The sequence below is a fragment of the Acanthochromis polyacanthus genome, chromosome 21 (genome assembly GCF_021347895.1).
Source record: "Acanthochromis polyacanthus isolate Apoly-LR-REF ecotype Palm Island chromosome 21, KAUST_Apoly_ChrSc, whole genome shotgun sequence".
NCBI classification, from domain to species: domain Eukaryota; kingdom Metazoa; phylum Chordata; class Actinopteri; family Pomacentridae; genus Acanthochromis; species Acanthochromis polyacanthus.
Genome location: NC_067133.1, coordinates 22,790,081 through 22,808,467, shown reverse-complemented (window position 1 = coordinate 22,808,467; position 18,387 = coordinate 22,790,081). Strand labels below are relative to the sequence as shown.

General features: G+C 42.1%; 1 protein-coding gene across 2 annotated transcripts in view; it reads left to right on the top strand.

Moving 5' to 3' along the window:
- The window catches only part of smg1 (SMG1 nonsense mediated mRNA decay associated PI3K related kinase), a 238,923-nt gene that overhangs the window by 31,998 nt on the left and 188,538 nt on the right, over nt 1-18,387 (top strand). For both annotated transcript variants that reach the window (XM_051941283.1, XM_051941282.1), the window contains exons 6-8: nt 6,458-6,671; nt 7,330-7,455; nt 7,563-7,635. In XM_051941283.1, the coding sequence (XP_051797243.1) occupies nt 6,458-6,671; nt 7,330-7,455; nt 7,563-7,635 (413 nt within the window). The remainder of the gene's footprint in view (nt 1-6,457; nt 6,672-7,329; nt 7,456-7,562; nt 7,636-18,387) is intronic.

Sequence of the window (18,387 nt, the reverse complement as noted above, 5' to 3'; positions counted from 1 at the left end):
TGCGTTCAGACAAACAGTTTTTTAAACTCCTCCAGGAGGATAAGCTCACACAGAGCATCAAAGTCTGCTGCTTTACAAGCATTACACCATTTCTCAAAAAGGGTTCCCTTTTCCCTTGCGAACTCCTCATAAGTTTGAGGGGGGGTCTTTTTGTGGTTCCTAAATTTTTGTCTGTACGCTTCCGGGACCAACTCATAAGCACATAAAATTGACATTTTTATGCACTCATAATCTAAACTCTTCTCTAGAGGAAGAGCGGCGACAGCTTCCTGGGCTTTACCATGAAGTTTACATTGTAAAAGAAGTGGCCAGGCCTCAGAAGGCCAGTAAAGAGCGGACGCAATGCGCTCAAACGCTGCAAAATAACTGTCTACCTCAACGTCTCTAAATGGAGGAACAAGAGAAATATGTTTCCCAATATCAAATTGCTCAGAGGTAGAGCTGGAGGAAGGGTGTGACATACCTGCATCCACAGATGCCCTCGGTGCTGGGTTCTGCTGAGCCTGCAGCTCCAGCTGACGTAGGCGGACTTCCTTGTCGGCCTCAATTTCCAACCCGCGTATTTCCAGTTTCAGTTGATTTTGCCAATTCTCGGCTTTTTCTCGGGCCTCTATCTGGAGTCTGGCCAACCGTACTTTAAGTCTGGCCTCGCCCTGAGAAGCAGTGGTGGCTGAGGAGAAAGGATCATAGCGAGGCAGGGTAAACAGCGTTTTAGGCTGCACACTCGCCTCACCAGGTTCTGCTTGAGCACACTCAGCCGGCTTCTCCTCACCCGAAGGAGTGCGGCTATCCACCCCCTCAGACACAGGTGCACACACAGGAGATACGGGAAGCACCGACAACACAATCACTCCCAATTCAACCAACTTACATAGAATTAGAGCCTTTAAATCTTTCTTTAGAATCGATTTAGAAAAAGAGACTTTGAAATAAACAGCGATTTCCGCCAAATTATCCTTTCTAAGCTTGCTATTTTGATCAAGCGAAGGATTTGCCAAGAAGCTTTCTAAATCAAATGATTTCACATCATCCCGGATGAGCCCCCATTTATGTTACAACCCTAGCTCATTTTTGGGGGAAAAGGGAAGTAACATAAAACCATTGGTTAATGGTATTAAAGATGTTTATTAGTAAAAGAATAAAATTGTGACAAACGAAAATAAAATGAGGCAATAACTAAAATGCTGGAAACTAAAAATACTAACGCAAACACAAAGACTAACTTAGAGTTTGGTCCGAAATATTTCCTAACAATTCAAAATTAGCATGCGTGAAAAACAACAAATGACTAGTGCCTCCAAACATACAGAGTTTTCTACTAACTAACTGTGTTCACTAAGTCGAGGCACACGAGCAGGGCTGGTTACAGCAACAAGCTGCTGAGCTTCAGGCTTGCCGGCTTCTTATGCTGATCCATCAGGCTCCTGATTGGATGACGTCGGCTCAGGCCAGCTGTTCAAAATCAGTCATCAGGCACAGGTGAGGAGGATCAGCAGCAGCGGCAACCTGAGAGCGTAGAGAAAACACAGGCATACGCACGCACGCACGCGCGCGCACGCGCACGCGCACACGCACACGCACACGCACACACGCAAGCACACAAGAGGAGGAGACCGAATACGGTGGCACCCGTAACAGTGATGAAAACAGAAGCATTGATCTCATTACGCCAATTCTGATTGGCTGATGATTGCAACACCTGCGTCAGGTGGAGCCACCTACCCTTAAGTAGCCTGCGCTACCATGCAGCATCACTCAAAATAAACACCTCTTCTTGCTTCACCCAGCAAGAAGGACTGTCTGGTGAGACATCTCCCTCGGAAAAGAGATTTTTAATCTCAAGGGACTTCCTGGTAAAATAACAGTTAAATAAAATTCCTAGCATTCGTTTCAATGTCTCACTCTGGGATATGGAAACTTCCGTATTGCCAGACATGCTTATCTCAAGTCAACCACCAGCATTCAGGGACCAACCCTCTGCTCTCAGTGGGTCCAGTACTCGGTACTGCATGAGCCAGGCTCAAAGCAGAGATGTCCAGCTTATAAAAATGGACAAAAGTGAGAGGTGAAGACCAGCTTAGTGCTGCACAAATCTCCTGTGCAAAAAAGCTCCTCTGACACCACTCTTCAAACACTCTCCTCTTACAGTCATAAAGAGTCCTTGTGGAGGATGCTCACGGGCCAGGCCTACTGCTCTCCCTGCCTGGGAAAGCATATCCCTGTGCAGGGGAATTTGCCATGGCTGTCCTGACAGGAGCTGATGTATCTCCGTCAGCCAGTGCATGGCCAGCCAGTGCGGAGCTATCAGAATTAGTGTGTGGCGATGCTCTCTGACTCTGTCCAGAGTCGGAGGTATCAGAGCCAATGGGGGAAAGGTGTACAGGAGTACCGGCGGCCAGATGTGCGCGAGCATATCCGTGCTGAACGGCGCAGCTACATCGCATATTGAGAAAAACAGCGGACACTGTGCATTTTCTCTTGATGCAAACAGATCCACCGCAGCTCTGCCGAAGCGGGCCCACACCTGCTCTACGATGGCTGAATGTAGTGTCCATTCCCCATAGAGCAGTGCACCCATGGACAGCAGGTCCGCCCCACGGTTCAGAGCCCCCGGGACGTGGGTGGCTCCCAGAGACAGGAGATGCTTGCCGCTCCACAGAATTAGTCTGCGTGCCAGCATGTGTAATTGCCCAGAGCGCAGACCCCCCTGCCGGTTGAAATATGCCACCGTTGTCGTATTGTCTGTTCTCACCAAGACATGATGTCCACTGAGAAATGGGAGAAAGCATCTCGGTGTGAGAAACACTGCTAAGAGCTCCAAATAGTTTGTGAGAGAGCTGGAGATGCTGGACATGCTTGCTCCAGATGCCCCTCACATGTCGTCCCTTGCATATACTGCCCCAGCTGGACATGCTCACATCTGTAGTGACCACTTTCTGGGATAGAACGGGGCCCATAGGCACCCCCTTCACCAGGAAAGCTGGGTGGTGCCAGCAGCGCACCGCTATTACGCATGGCACACAGACCGTCACCTTCCGTGCGCCATGATTAAGAGTCCAGCCTGAGGGAGGACACCCATCGCTGGAAATCCCTCATGTACAGGCGACCGAGCTGGACTACCAGGATGGCTGAGGCCATCAGCCCCAGTAGTCGGAGGCATAATCTGAAGGGGACCCGACTGTGCAGGGCGAAGCGTGAGAGGCAAGCTCTGAAAGCTTTTACCCTCACTGCTGACAGACAAGCTGTGAAGCATGCAGAGTCTAGTGATAATTCCAGGAAGAATTTTTTCTGCACTGGAAATGCACTGTTTTCTGGGTTTATCATGAAACCCAAATCGACCAGGTGCTTTATGAGGGCGTGTGTTTGCACTATGGCTTACTCTCTGGACCAGGCCAGGAGGAGCCAATTGTCCAAATATGTGGCCAGCGTGATGCCCTGCAGGTGTAGCGGGGTAATGGCTGTCTCGGTACAGCGTACAAACACTCTCGGGCTCAGTGATAGACTGAAAGGGAGCACTCTGTACTCGTAACAGACACCCAGAAAAGCGAACCTCAGATATTTCCTGTGCGGAGGATAAATCGGGACATGGAAACATGCGAACTTTAGGTCGACTGATGTGAACCAGTCTTTCTGACACAACATTTGAAGCAGGGATTCATGTGTGACCATCCTGAACTTGTGTGTTCAAAGGTATTTGTTCAGTGCCTGGAGATCCAGGGCGAATCCCAGTCCCTCCTCGTTTGGGGAAAAGAAAATACCTGGAGTAAAAGCTGCTCTGACATTGTTCAGAAGGGACTACGGAGGGTGAGGCTTGAAGGAGCGGGAGTAGACTGTCACCTGGACCATCGACTAGACTGCAGAGTAGACTGCATGGACCATCGACTACCTCACCAACAGACCACAGTACATGAGGCTTCAGGACTGTGTGTCTGATGTGGTAGTCGGCAGCATAGGGGCCCTACAGGGAACAATGCTCTCCCCCTTTCTCTTCACCCTGTACACATCGGACTTCGATTATAACTCTGGGAGATGTCACCTCCAGAAGTTCTCCGATGATACGTACAGCCATTGTCGGTTGTGTATCTGAGGGGGACGAGCGGGAGTACAGGAAGGTCATCTCTGACTTTGTTGACTGGTGTGAGCGAAACCATCTGCAGCTCAGTGCCAGTAAGACAAAGGAGATGATCGACTTCCGCAGGAGAACACCTCAGACTGCACCGGTCAACATTGAGATGGTGGACTCTTACAAATATCTGGGTGTTCACCTCAACAATAACTGGGACTGGACACACAATACAGAGGTCCTGTACAAGAAGATCCAAAGTCATCTCCACCTGCTGAGGAGACTGAGGTCCTTTGGAGTGTACAGGACTCTGCTCTGGACATTCTATGACTCTGTGGTAGCGTCTGCTGTCTTCTATGCAGTGATCTGCTGGGGAGCAGAAAGCGCTGAAAGGGACAGAAAGAGACTGAACAGACTGGTCAGGAGGGCCAGTTCTGTCCTGGACTGTTCCCTGGACTCCATAGAGGAAGTGGGTGAGAAGAGGATGTTGGCAAAGCTCACATCCATCACAGACAATCCCTCTCACCCACTGCATGACACTGTGGGGTCTTTAAGCAGCTCCTTCAGCAGCAGACTGAGACACCCACCCTACAAGAAGGAGCACTATCACTGGCTGATGCTAACATAAACACATAAGCTCAATTCCTTGCACTGCTGTCATTTTCTACAATTTTACATTTTACTCCACAAGTCACTTTTTGTTGATGTCATTTATTCATAGTGTAATAATACTCTATTTATTCATTTTCATCCTTCATGCTTGTATATATTATATATATTTTTTTGTTATTATGATTGCTGTGTTTGCTGTGTATTGCTGCTGTAACACATGAAATTTCCCCTGATATGGGGAGTAATAAAGGATTATCTTATATTGCGCTCTTTGACAACAGCGAGTGAATTTCCTCCTGACTCTCCGTGCACCTGAGAATGCACTATACCAGAGAAATGAGGGGGAACAGTGGCAAACTGAGCCTGTAACCCCGTGAACTTGTCCTCAGAACCCAGACTGAGCGTGTAATCGCTGCCGAACTCTCACTCATCAGAGAGAAAGATGTGACAGCCTCTGACACACCGTCTGTCACCGGAGCCTCCAATAATGGTGTTATGGGGCCCTCTAGTGGCAGGATAGGGTCGGGACCCTTGGGCATCAGTGCGCATGCACCGGGTGTTAGTGCATTGACAGATTCTGTACCCCCTCCGGGCCCGGAGCTGGGATGTAGCTGGAGAGCTTCGTCCTCCTCTTTCTTCGCCTTGCAGCGTTGCTGCATTGAGGTGAAGGCGGAGCCAAAGATGCCGTCTGGAATGACCAGCATGTCTAAAATACTACCGAATATTTGGATATTCGGGTCCAGCCCTACTGCAGCTATGAATTATTTTAGTAATAGAATATTCTATCAATTACTCTTGCTGATAATCGAGTAATCGATTCCCATGCTTGGTGTGCGCAGTATCGCATCAAAAGTGGAAGTGAGCACACTGTGCAACAGAAATAACTGACATAGCGGAACACCGGTGGACATCTGCGGTGTATTGTCCATATGTAGTATAGTACAGGGGTATTTGACTAAAACTCAAAAGCTATGGGAACCCCACATGTGTTTAGTTGGTGATTCAGAAATCACATAAATATGTTTGGTCTGTTTTAACTGTTGTCACTGCAGCTGACAGAACACAAACAAGAACTGATTAGTTTGTTTTTGTTACAGAGAATATTCAATCAGTAACATTGATCATTATGAGTTTCAGACCTAAATTCAGTTCAGTACAATATCACGTTTGAATATATGAAGAATAGTTAGCTATGCTATAGTATAGAATAGTTTCATTGCGCAACTGTAAGTTTGAAGTAATAAGCTACATTGATCAGTAAATTCAATATATTATGCATTTTAAACAGTTTTCTACCAGCATTCCTGTCTTACATTATTTCCAGTTGCAGCTTTTTCCCATCATAAATTTTTATGTTCCTCGTTCTCCATTAAAACAACCTGACGACTGAAGCAGCTGAACATGATTGGTTCATTTTGGGCATAAAACTAGTCAAGTGATGCGTTAAATGCTCCTATTTGTGTGGACCAGTTTAAAAGTGAAAGCATGCAGTCAAACTTAATATCCCCTTACAATTTATTGATTATAGGTCCTGGTCCGTATAGGATGAAGTCTGGGTCTGGACTTGGACGGCAGTCAACCAGTTAGTGACCTGTAGTCTCCACTACGTAGTGGATTAAACAGAGCCTCGATTCAGAGAATTTTGCCTTGAGGGATTTTAGTAATCGGATTACTTGAGGTGTCATTTCAGCCCTAATTGCAACACTGACTACTGTTTGCGGTTTCCATCTGCTACATGTTCTCTCATACATGGTCTCCTCTTTGTGTTGTTGATCATTGTAGCAGTAAGCTGCTGTGGGAATTGCGTAAGGATGCAGCAGCCTGCCTGGGTCTCCTCTGCGCAATGCTCAGCTATGAAGCTGAACACATTTTCAAGTGGCTCTTCCTCAAGTTCAATTCAGGCAGCCGAGATGAGGTGAAACTGTTGTACCTGGTGGCAGCTCAGCATGCTTTAGAGGCTGCTGGAGAGAGAAAGGCCTTCTCTCATATCATGCAGGTAACCACACACAGAAGGGTCACGAAAAGGTAGTCAGCAACACTAATCCATCACATTTTTAGTCAAATTCAGTGAATATCTTACAATGGTTGACGAGCTAGTAAGTGTGCTGAAAAAAATGTTTGTACACAGCCTAGTACCATAAGTGGCTGAGACTGATCCACACAACACTATTTCAGGGTGGCTTGTGCATGTACATGCTTGTGCACAGGCCAGGGGGCAAGGGAGGGGAAGGGAAAATTATGAAAAACAGGGTAGTCAGAGTTAGGGCAGTAAATCTGGCACATACTATCCACCAAAATATGGTCAATGGCTAAATACAAACAATCTTTCTCAGAATCGTAGGCTGACTTCATTTTTTTTTTTTTTTTAGAAAACTAGCCTCTTTCACAATGATGGAGCAAAATTAAGACTTCAAATCTATTTTTGTGTCAGATTTGCCACAGAAGTGCTCACGGAGGCTGGGTCTTGATAGCCACTTGCATTTAGGAACCACTTCCAAGCTAGTAAAACAGTAATTGATCCTATTGATCCTTTTATTAACTCGCACCTGTTAATACCCCCAGCAAAATTTCATACAAAAGCACATGCTAGTAAAGAAGTGTAAATAGCAGTTGGTTACAAATAAGTGTTGGATTGTGTGTTTCTTGTGTTTCAGCTGGTGATGACCAACTTGCAGTCTATCCTGGAGAATGTGGACACACCTGAGCTGCTATGTCAAAGTGTGAATTGTATTCTTCAGGTAGCTCGCTGCTACCCACATGTCTTCAGCACGAACTTCAGGGTGAGTATTTCATTCGTCATTGGTATTGTTTCAGTTTTGAGGCACACAGGTCAAATAACGTTACAACGTGGTTAATGCACACTGTCATTATTGTGGCTTTTCCACAGGACACAGTGGACATCCTGGTGGGTTGGCACATTGACCACACACAGAAACAGTCACTCACGCAGCAAGTCTCAGGTCAGTTGAATTTGACATTGAAACTCTCAGATTACAGACTTCTTGGCTTGCCTACTAATAATATGAAATAAGTGAAATAGAAATCTGTCATTTGTTTTTAGTCTGCGGAGTTGTAGCTTAATTAATTGATACGAATATTCAGATCTCAAAATTAATATTCGGATACCACCAAAACGACCAAACATTCGGATATTCGGGTTCCACCATGAGTTCATTCCTACATTCTCCAGTGGTCAGCTTTTCCTTCTGAAACTTATTGGATGTGGTCTTCAAAATGTTGCCATTGTCAAGCACGTTGGCCAAAAAGCATTGTAGTGGCTGGAAATAGTGTTGATGTTTTTAAGTGTTTAATACCTCCATGCAGACCATCTAGTATTATAAAACCTCCCATTTCACAAAAAGTGCCATTCCCTTCACAGTTTTTGCTTACCTTTTTGTCCGTATAACTGCAGCAGCTTGACTGTGTAGTCAATGTGATATCTGACAGTAAGTAATATTGTGATCAGCTGATTCTGTGCTGTTCTCTAGTGTGTTGGCAGTGTGCATAATGTGCACATGGGAGTCTCCCAGAGTTGCTATAGTTTTGGCAGTGTCGTTTTACAGAAACTTTTTGCACCCATTGACCAACTTTGTCGTCCAGTCATCCAAGACTGCATCCTGGAAAGTCTTCACGAGTCCTTCTGTTACGACCTGCACATTTCAGTCAGCACCATAGACTGTATAATAAAGATGGGATGTTGCAACTGGCTCCAAAAATTAAGCCTACTCAGCAGTGTCAAAAACCTGCAATACTACACGATCCACTTGGGGCTGGCTCCAAAAAGCTCTGGCTCCATAGACTGCAATTGTACACAAGAACATCAAAAATTTGATGGACTGCTTTTCTACTGTTCAGGATTTTTTTCCCGTTAGTTTTCAGGGTCAAAGCGAAAGATCAGGTGGCTGATCTTAAAATATGTCAATCTTAAATTTTATGTAGAATGTTAAAATTTGCGAAGTCAAGGGGTGGCCCACTTGATTGACAGTGTGGTCTGAAATGATTGACATGTCGTCTGGATGAGGCAGGATAGACACTCATTCACCGTAAACGCTGTTCTTCTTGTTTGGATTAATTCTGATATAAAAACTGTCAGTTTATTCATCGGTGGAGCAGCAAAAAATTTTCCACAGACAGTTTTTCTGTCCAATGGCTTGTTTGAACCAGTTTCCTACCTTCGGCTGATTTTACCAGCAGACACTGAAAGAACTCTGATAGTTCGGTAAGTAAATGTTTATTTTCTTATTGGTGCCGGTTTTAATGCACTTTATATGCAACTTCAGTGTCAGATATAATGTGTGCAATGCACTCCAGATGTTAATGGAGTTTATTTCTGTGTGTTGACCAGAGAGGAGAGTTAGCTTCCAGTAAATATTAGTTTTAATTTGATTTAACGATGCTGAGCTAGCAGCTCAGTCATAGCATTAAGCTAACTATGTTTGTGTTGTGTTTAATATAAACAGCTGAAGTATGTTGTTTTAGTGTAATGTGGTACATTTAGTTAATAAAACTGTTTGTGTAGACCAGGGGTCCCCAAACTACGGCCCGCGGGCCGGATATGGCCCGCCTCTACATTTGGCCCGGCCCCCTGAACAACACCAGAGACGCATTCTAAATTCTAATACACGCATAGAACATGACATTCTACTGGAACCTACAAAAGGTTCAGTGTTTCCTCTAGGACTTTTTTCTGTACATGCACACACACACACGCACACAAAGAGTAGATATTGAGAGCACCACAGTTATCTGGAGTTTACCTTAGTACTTGCGAGTACCCGACACGGTGCAAGACTGCTGTGAAGGTGGAGACATGCGATGTTGGAGTATTTGCGACGATTAAAAAAAAAATTTAAAGGAGCGGCACTGGAATTTTAGTAGCAACGGGCTGCCGCTGCAGAATGAATGTAGCGGAAAGCCTGGGATTAAAAGGAAGGAACACAAGACCTTTGAGACATTGCTCATATGAGTCATTTAAGTCAGAGATTCTGCTCTGACAACTAAGCTGAACTTTTACCTGTTAAGATTGTGCACGGCACAACAGAAAATTAATGTTCCATGGACTTTTTTTCTGTGAAGAACCTAGAGAGGGTTATTTGGTTATTATTTATTTCATAATTAATGTTGTTTGTCATTAATAGTGCCATTATATATTTCCTGACTTTTTTTTCTGTGAAGATCCCAGAGAGGGTTATTTGGTTATTTATTTCATAAATAGTGTTATTATATATTTCCTGACTTTTTTTTCTGTGAAGAACCAAGAGAGGGTTATTTGGTTATTATTTATTTCATAAATAGTGTTATTTATGTCATTAATAGTGCTATTATTTATTTCCTGATTTTTTTTTTTTTCTGTGAAGATCCCAGAAAGGGTTATTAATATTAGGTTATGTGTGGCTTTCTGGAAAACGTTTAGGCACCCTTGCGATCGTCACACTTTTTCTCTTACAAACTGACCCCGGCCCCCCACCAGAGAAGGTAAAAGTTATGTGGCCCTCAGGAAAAACTTTGGGGACCCCTGGTGTAGATGCTGGTTCACATTAATGTAATGTTTAGAAAACTTTAATGTGACTTAAACAGTAACATTAAGGTTCTGTGTTGTCAGTAGTCCTGAATATCTGCTGAGTCTCTGAATTTAAACTGGAAAAAAACAGTAAATCCACTGTTTAATCATTAATGTCCTTTAATGACTGATTGACATGTTGAAGTGCTTCTTACTGCACTGTAGATTGGAAAAATAAACTTCCAGAATATGCCCAAAGTAGTGATTAACACTACAGTTATTACATTTAAATTGCAGCACAGATAAACTGAAGAATAAAATCCTCTCTTAAAGCTAAAGTGACTACAGGCCTTTCTGTCTTGTAAAACTATATGAAATAGGAAATCTTTCCAGGGTCACTTTAAAATGAACCTCTGCTGTTGATGCTGATACTATGATGTCTGTCTTCATCTCAGGTGTCTCATATTCACTGTGACGATCTTCTGAGTGAAGCCAACATAAGACAAACCTGATCTGCTCACGAAAAAGGAGATTGAATGGATGACATCCTCAGTTAACCACTTCCAGTTTACCTTTCACTTTCAAAAGCACAGACGAGCTCTTTCAGCAGTTTATTCTCTGTTTTTAGTATTCACAGGTTCCATTTATCACCTTTAACTTCAGCTCTGCTGTTGTAGCATGAATGCAATATAAAAAGTCCATGTTCTGTATAGCAGATATGCTGCATTAAAACATCGACACATTCAGGGCAAGAGCTTCATTATTACCTTTATTGCACAATTAAAAACTGCATTATGTAACAACTGTTAACTCACTGATTCTTGAGTTGAGACAAAACAGGTTTTAATTTCTGTTTTTAAAAATGCACATTATAGTCTTATATATTTCTGTAACGAAAAGTCCAAGCTAACCATGTGAAAGAACAGGTTCTAACTAAAAACTATTTTTTGAAGAATAAACATTTCCCTTTTGAACTTGATTTGTGTCAACTCCATCAGACACACTAAGAAATGTACAGGTTTTTTTTTTGTCATTTAACATTTTATTGATTTTACAAAAACTTTTCTTTACATTTACAAAACAAAGACAAAAAGTTGGTTGGTGCACCCCAGCCCTTCCCCTTTACACTCCCATCCATTTCAGATAAAAGCACAAAAAGGTTTCACCATTTCTTGCAACCAAAACAAATAGAAACTCCAGACAAGTAAGACTCCAATCTTATATTCAGCAGAAATTTCAGTCTAAATCAAATTTTGTTTGAGAAAAGTCCAAAATGAGTCCCATTTAGTGTCTTCATTCTCTGTGGTGGCTTTTAATTTGGAGAGCATAGATTCATAAGAGGCTGTCTCTGCCATAGTGTTGATCCAGTCTTTCAATTCAGGACGCACAGTGGTTTTCCAAAGTCTCAGAATTATTCTCGATGCTGTCACCAGTCCGGTCATAACAATATTGAAAATTTTCTTTGAAATAATAGGCATTTGGCATCTTTCACCAAGTAAGTACAGTTCTGGGATCGAGAGCATCTATGACCCAGCCCAGCCACTTGAAACTTCGATGACCTTTGTCTAGAAAGGAGATGTTAGAGAACATTCCCACATACAATGTAAGAATGTTCCCACCTCAGCGTTACATTTCCAACGCAAGTTATCTGATGAAATCTTCATACTATGTAGTCTGACAAGGGTATGATAATATCTATGCAAAAGATTATAATGTATACATTTACTTATTGCTTCCCACACGTATTTCCCATTATCTGATAAAATATTCGACCGTCTCTCATTTGAGATCTCTACCTTTAGATCTCTCTGCCATAAAAATTTGATATTCACAGATTCATTATTGCGGGTATTACACACGTGGACAAAATTGTTGGTACCCCTCAGTTAAAGAAGGAAAAACCCACAATTCTCACTGAAATCACTTGAAACTCACAAAAGTAACAATAAATAAAAATTTATTGAAAATTAAATAATCAAAAACAGCCATTACTTTTGAATTGTTGATTAACATAATTATTTAAAAAAACAAACTAATGAAAGAGGCCTGGACAAAAATGATGGTACCTCTATAAAAGATTGAAAACTACACACGTGGACAAAATTGTTGGTACCCCTCAGTTAAAGAAGGAAAAACCCACAATTCTCACTGAAATCACTTGAAACTCACAAAAGTAACAATAAATAAAAATTTATTGAAAATTAAATAATCAAAAACAGCCATCACTTTTGAATTGTTGATTAACATAATTATTTAAAAAAACAAACTAATGAAACAGGCCTGGACAAAAATGATGGTACCTCTATAAAAGATTGAAAACTATTTGACCAGAGTGACATGATTAACTCAGGTGTGTCATTTAATTGACATCACAGGTGTTTCCAAACTCATAATCAGTCAGTCTGCCTATTTAAAGGGAGACAAGTAGTCACCCTGCTGTTTGGTGAAAAGGTGTGTACCACACTGAACATGGACAACAGAAAGCGAAGGAGAGAATTGTCCCAGGACATCCGAAAAAAAAAAGATAGACAAACATCTTAAAGGTAAAGGCTATAAGACCATCTCTAAACAGCTTGAAGTTCCTGTGACAACAGTGGCTCATATTATTCAGAAGTTCAAGACCCACGGGACAGTAGCCAACCTCCCTGGACGTGGCCGCAAGAGGAAAATTGATGACAAATTGAAGAGACGGATCGTTGGAATTGTATCCAAAGAGCCCAGAGCAACCTCCAAAGAAATTAAAGGTGAACTCCAAGGCCAAGGTACATCAGTGTCAGATCGCACCATTCGTCGTTGTTTGAGCCAAAGTGGACTTCATGGGAGACGACCAAGGAGGACACCACTGCTGAAAAAAACTCATAAAAAAGCCAGACTGGAATTTGCAAAAATGCATGTTGACAAGCCACAAAGCTTCTGGGAGAATGTCCTTTGGACAGATGAGACCAAACTGGAGCTTTTTGGTAAGGCACATCAACTCTATGTTCATAGACTCAAAAACCAAGCATACGAAGAAAAGAACACTGTCCCTACGGTGAAACATGGAGGAGGCTCAGTAATGTTTTGGGGCTGCTTTGCTGCATCTGGCACAGGGTGTCTCGAAAGTGTGCAAGGTACGATGAAATCTGAAGACTATCAAGGCATTCTGGAGAGAAATGTGCTGCCTAGTGTCAGAAAGCTTGGTCTCAGTCGCAGGTCATGGGTCTTCCAACAGGACAACGATCCAAAACACACAGCCAAAAACACCCAAGAATGGCTGAGAGAAAAGCGTTGGACTATTCTAAAGTGGCCTTCTATGAGCCCAGATCTGAATCCCATTGAACATATGGGGAAGGAGCTGAAACATGCCATTTGGAGAAGACACCCATCAAACCTGAGACAACTGGAGCTGTTTGCTCATGAGGAGTGGGCCAAAATACCTGTTGACAGCTGCAGAACGCTCATTGACAAATACAGAAATCGTTTAATTGCAGTGATTGCCTCAAAAGGTTGTGCAACAAAATATTAAGTTATGGGTACCATCATTTTTGTCCAGCCCTATTTCATTAGTTTGTTTTTTTAAATAATTATGTTAATCAACAATTCAAAAGTGATGGCTGATTTTGATTATTTAATTTTCAATAAATTTTTATTTATTGTTACTTTTGTGAGTTTCAAGTGATTTCAGTGAGAATTGTGGGTTTTTCCTTCTTTAACTGAGGGGTACCAACAATTTTGTCCACGTGTGTATTTGACCAGAGTGACATGATTAACTCAGGTGTGTCATTTAATTGACATCACAGGTGTTTCCAAACTCATAATCAGTCAGTCTGCCTATTTAAAGGGAGACAAGTAGTCACCCTGCTGTTTGGTGAAAAGGTGTGTACCACACTGAACATGGACAACAGAAAGCGAAGGAGAGAATTGTCCCAGGACATCCGAAAAAAAATGATAGACAAACATCTTAAAGGTTAAGGCTATAAGACCATCTCTAAACAGCTTGAAGTTCCTGTGACAACAGTGGCTCATATTATTCAGAAGTTCAAGACCCACGGGACAGTAGCCAACCTCCCTGGACGTGGCCGCAAGAGGAAAATTGATGACAAATTGAAGAGACGGATCGTTGGAATTGTATCCAAAGAGCCCAGAGCAACCTCCAAAGAAATTAAAGGTGAACTCCAAGGCCAAGGTACATCAGTGTCAGATCGCACCATTCGTCGTTGTTTGAGCCAAAGTGGACTTCATGGGAGACGACCAAGGAGGACACCACTGCTGAAAAAAACTCATAAAAAAGCGAGACTGGAATTTGCAAAAATGCATGTTGACAAGCCACAAAGCTTCTGGGAGAATGTCCTTTGGACAGATGAGACCAAACTGGAGCTTTTTGGTAAGGCACATCAACTCTATGTTCATAGACTCAAAAAGCAAGCATACGAAGAAAAGAACACTGTCCCTACGGTGAAACATGGAGGAGGCTCAGTAATGTTTTGGGGCTGCTTTGCTGCATCTGGCACAGGGTGTCTTGAAAGTGTGCAAGGTACGATGAAATCTGAAGACTATCAAGGCATTCTGGAGAGAAATGTGCTGCCTAGTGTCAGAAAGCTTGGTCTCAGTCGCAGGTCATGGGTCTTCCAACAGGACAACGATCCAAAACACACAGCCAAAAACACCCAAGAATGGCTGAGAGAAAGGCGTTGGACTATTCTAAAGTGGCCTTCTATGAGCCCAGATCTGAATCCCATTGAACATATGTGGAAGGAGCTGAAACATGCCATTTGGAGAAGACACCCATCAAACCTGAGACAACTGGAGCTGTTTGCTCATGAGGAGTGGGCCAAAATACCTGTTGACAGCTGCAGAACGCTCATTGACAAATACAGAAATCGTTTAATTGCAGTGATTGCCTCAAAAGGTTGTGCAACAAAATATTAAGTTATGGGTACCGTCATTTTTGTCCAGCCCTATTTCATTAGTTTGTTTTTTTAAATAATTATGTTAATCAACAATTCAAAAGTGATGGCTGATTTTGATTATTTAATTTTCAATAAATTTTTATTTATTGTTACTTTTGTGAGTTTCAAGTGATTTCAGTGAGAATTGTGGGTTTTTCCTTCTTTAACTGAGGGGTACCAACAATTTTGTCCACGTGTGTATTTAAGAGCCTATTAAACTGTGAAGCTGGATGGCATTCCCGTGGCATCTGAATATACTCTGAAATTACATTTTCACAACCCTCTTTAAATTTTGAAGTCACACAATGTCTCATTTGCAAATATTTCCAAAAATTATCTTTCCCTTCTAATTTGAATGTTTGAGTGAGGTCTGTGTAAGAAATAAATTGCCCATCATTATATAAATTATCAATTGTATGCATGCCATGGGAATGACAATGCCTCCAGAATACTGGTGTTTTACCAATGCATATTGCTGTGTTATTCCAAAGAGACGGATGCTTTTGTAGTTGATGTGATAGCTTACTGTATGTGCATTTAACCACACTTGGCCAGAATGAGAAAGTACTGGGTTTAGTATTCTCAAATTTCTGAGACAGTATATGTTTGGGATCAAATGGTGAGCAGATTTCTGTTTCTGTATTTATCTATTCTTGTCACTGCTTTGTTTTCTTCCAATATTTAACCAATTTGGCCATTTCAAAAGACAAAAAATACAAATTCGCATCGGCCAATCCCAAACCGCCTTTTTCTTTAGGTGCATATAATTTACTGAGTTTTATTCTTGCTCTTTTTCCTTCCCGTAAGAATTGTTTGATCAGACTTTCATACTGTTTTAAAAAGGCAGGTGGAATTACCATTGGTATCATCATTAAAAAATAATGAAACTGTAGAGCTATGCACATTTTTATAACATTGATCTTGCCCCACAGTGACAATTTTAGCTTTTCACATTTTTCCAGATTCGTTTTAATTTTTAACAGAACTAGAGTGAAGTTCAGATCTGGCATCTCCTTCAAATCTTGACTAAGTTTAATCCCCAGATACTTCATCCCCTTGGGCACCCATTTAAATTTAAATTTCTCCACCATGTAGGAAAAACAATGAGACGATAAAGGCATAGCTTCAGATTTTCCCCAATTGACAGTATACCCCGACACTTCTGAATACGAGTCTATAGTACCCATGAGATGCGGTAGAGAAGATTGTGGATCTGTAATAATAGCTAAGATGTCATCTGCATATCGATATAATTTGTTCTCATGTTGGCCAATTGACACTCCTTGAATGTCTTTATTTGATCAGATACTCACTGCTAATGTTTCAATAAAAATGAGAAATGACGGGGGGCTCAGTGAGCACCCTTGTCGGGCCCCGCGTGGTAAACCAAAAAAATAGGAAATTATCCCATTGGAAATAACTGCTGCCTTTGGTTCTTTATACAGTATTTTGACCCATTTAATAAAGTGTGATCCAAAGCCAAACCGAGAGAAAGCCAGAAAAAGAAAACTCCATTCAACTTTATCAAACGCCTTCTCCACATCTAAGGAGAAGGCTGCTACTGGTGCATCATTGGATTGACTCAACCACATTAAATGCAACAATGTTCGAATATGATCAGAAGAGGACTGAGTTTTCATAAAACCCGTCTGATTTGAATGTATAATGGTACTTATAATGCTTTGTAATCGCAGGGCCAACACTTTAGTATTTTACAGTCCAAGTTCAGCAGGCTGATTGGCCTGAAATTTGATGGGTCTGTACTGTCTTTGTCCTTTTTTGGTATTGGAGATATCATTGCATCATTAAAAGTTGGGGGAATATGTTCTCTTTGAAAAGCTTCCTCGTATATTTTTTGTAGGATGATAGGAGCAAGGACATCTACGTAGGTTTTATAATACTATGCAGGGAATCCGTCATACCCAGGAGATTTTCCATCTTTCATCAATGAGATTGCCTTTCTGATCTCCACTTCAGTTATCAGCAAATCAAGCATCTCAACATGGAATTTGGAGAAGAAAATTTCACTGTTATTTTGAAGATAATTTTTGGACACTTTAGAACAGTGATTGGCAACTGGCGGCCCGCGGGCCAAAACTGGCCCGTCAGGAATAATATCTGGTCCACCAGATGATTTTGAAAATTTGATTTGGCACGGAGCCAAGCCAGTCCGTCACCGCAACACGAAACTCGCGTGGTCGGCTGCTGCCGGGCATTTCTGCGTTCGTGCTACTGGTCGAATACTTTTTATTTCTCCTGGCTTTTGAATTGCATTTTTGGTGGCCTTGTCATACTCCAAAATGCATGAAATTCACCATGTCCATTAGGACTGGCTGAAAATTTGATATTTTATGGGGGATGCGCATGTGTGTGGCAAAATGGCTCTATAGCACCCCCTGCAAAATTGCACAAGTGGTCATTAGGCCAACTGCCACAATGTTTCATTTACAGCTACAATATTTGGTGGGCTTATGCAGCACATCAGGACACACGTAAAAGTCAATCACAGCCACGCCCTAAACCCAACAGGAAGTCCGCCATCTTGAATTTGCTGTACATTTTTGAAAATTAATAACTCCTGGGGGGTAAGTCTGAGAGACCTGAAATTTGGCAAGTATATGCACCAGACCTTCCTGATGAAAAGTTATCAAAATGTTGGCCAGAAGCCAAAAGGTGTGGCCATAGCGGCCCCTCAAAATACTGATCCTTCGCCATGAAAAAGGAAGTGGTGTCCTCTTCTTCTCAGCATGCTCCAATCTGCCTGAAACTTTACATGTATGATGACAGTCCTGTCCTGATGTCATCCACATAGGGATATTCATTGACAGTCATAGCGCCACCTTGTGGTTTCAGGAAATAGTCATCGTTTACACTTTCATGCCCTATTCTTACCCAGTTGATCATATTCACCTCAAATGCGGTGACAACGGCCTGAACACATTGATAATGCATCCCAGTGAAAATGGTGACTTGTCATCAAAGGGTGTGTCTGTTGCGGCCAAACGAATTTTGATGTTTCACCATGAAAATTATCTCAGCTTAACAAGATCCTATCTGCCCCAAACTTCACATGCTGGACACCAGGTCCAGTCTGAACATATCCACACTCATAAATTCTGCAAAAGTCATAGCGCCACCTGTTGGTAATAGTAAGTTTAAGACCTTATATTTTCAGGTACAATGGCCCCAAACTTGGTGATATCATGCTGAAAATTGGTCAACCAAGTCTTCACCTCTTGACAATTCCACACTGTGAAGGCTGTGACATTTCATGCAACACTGTT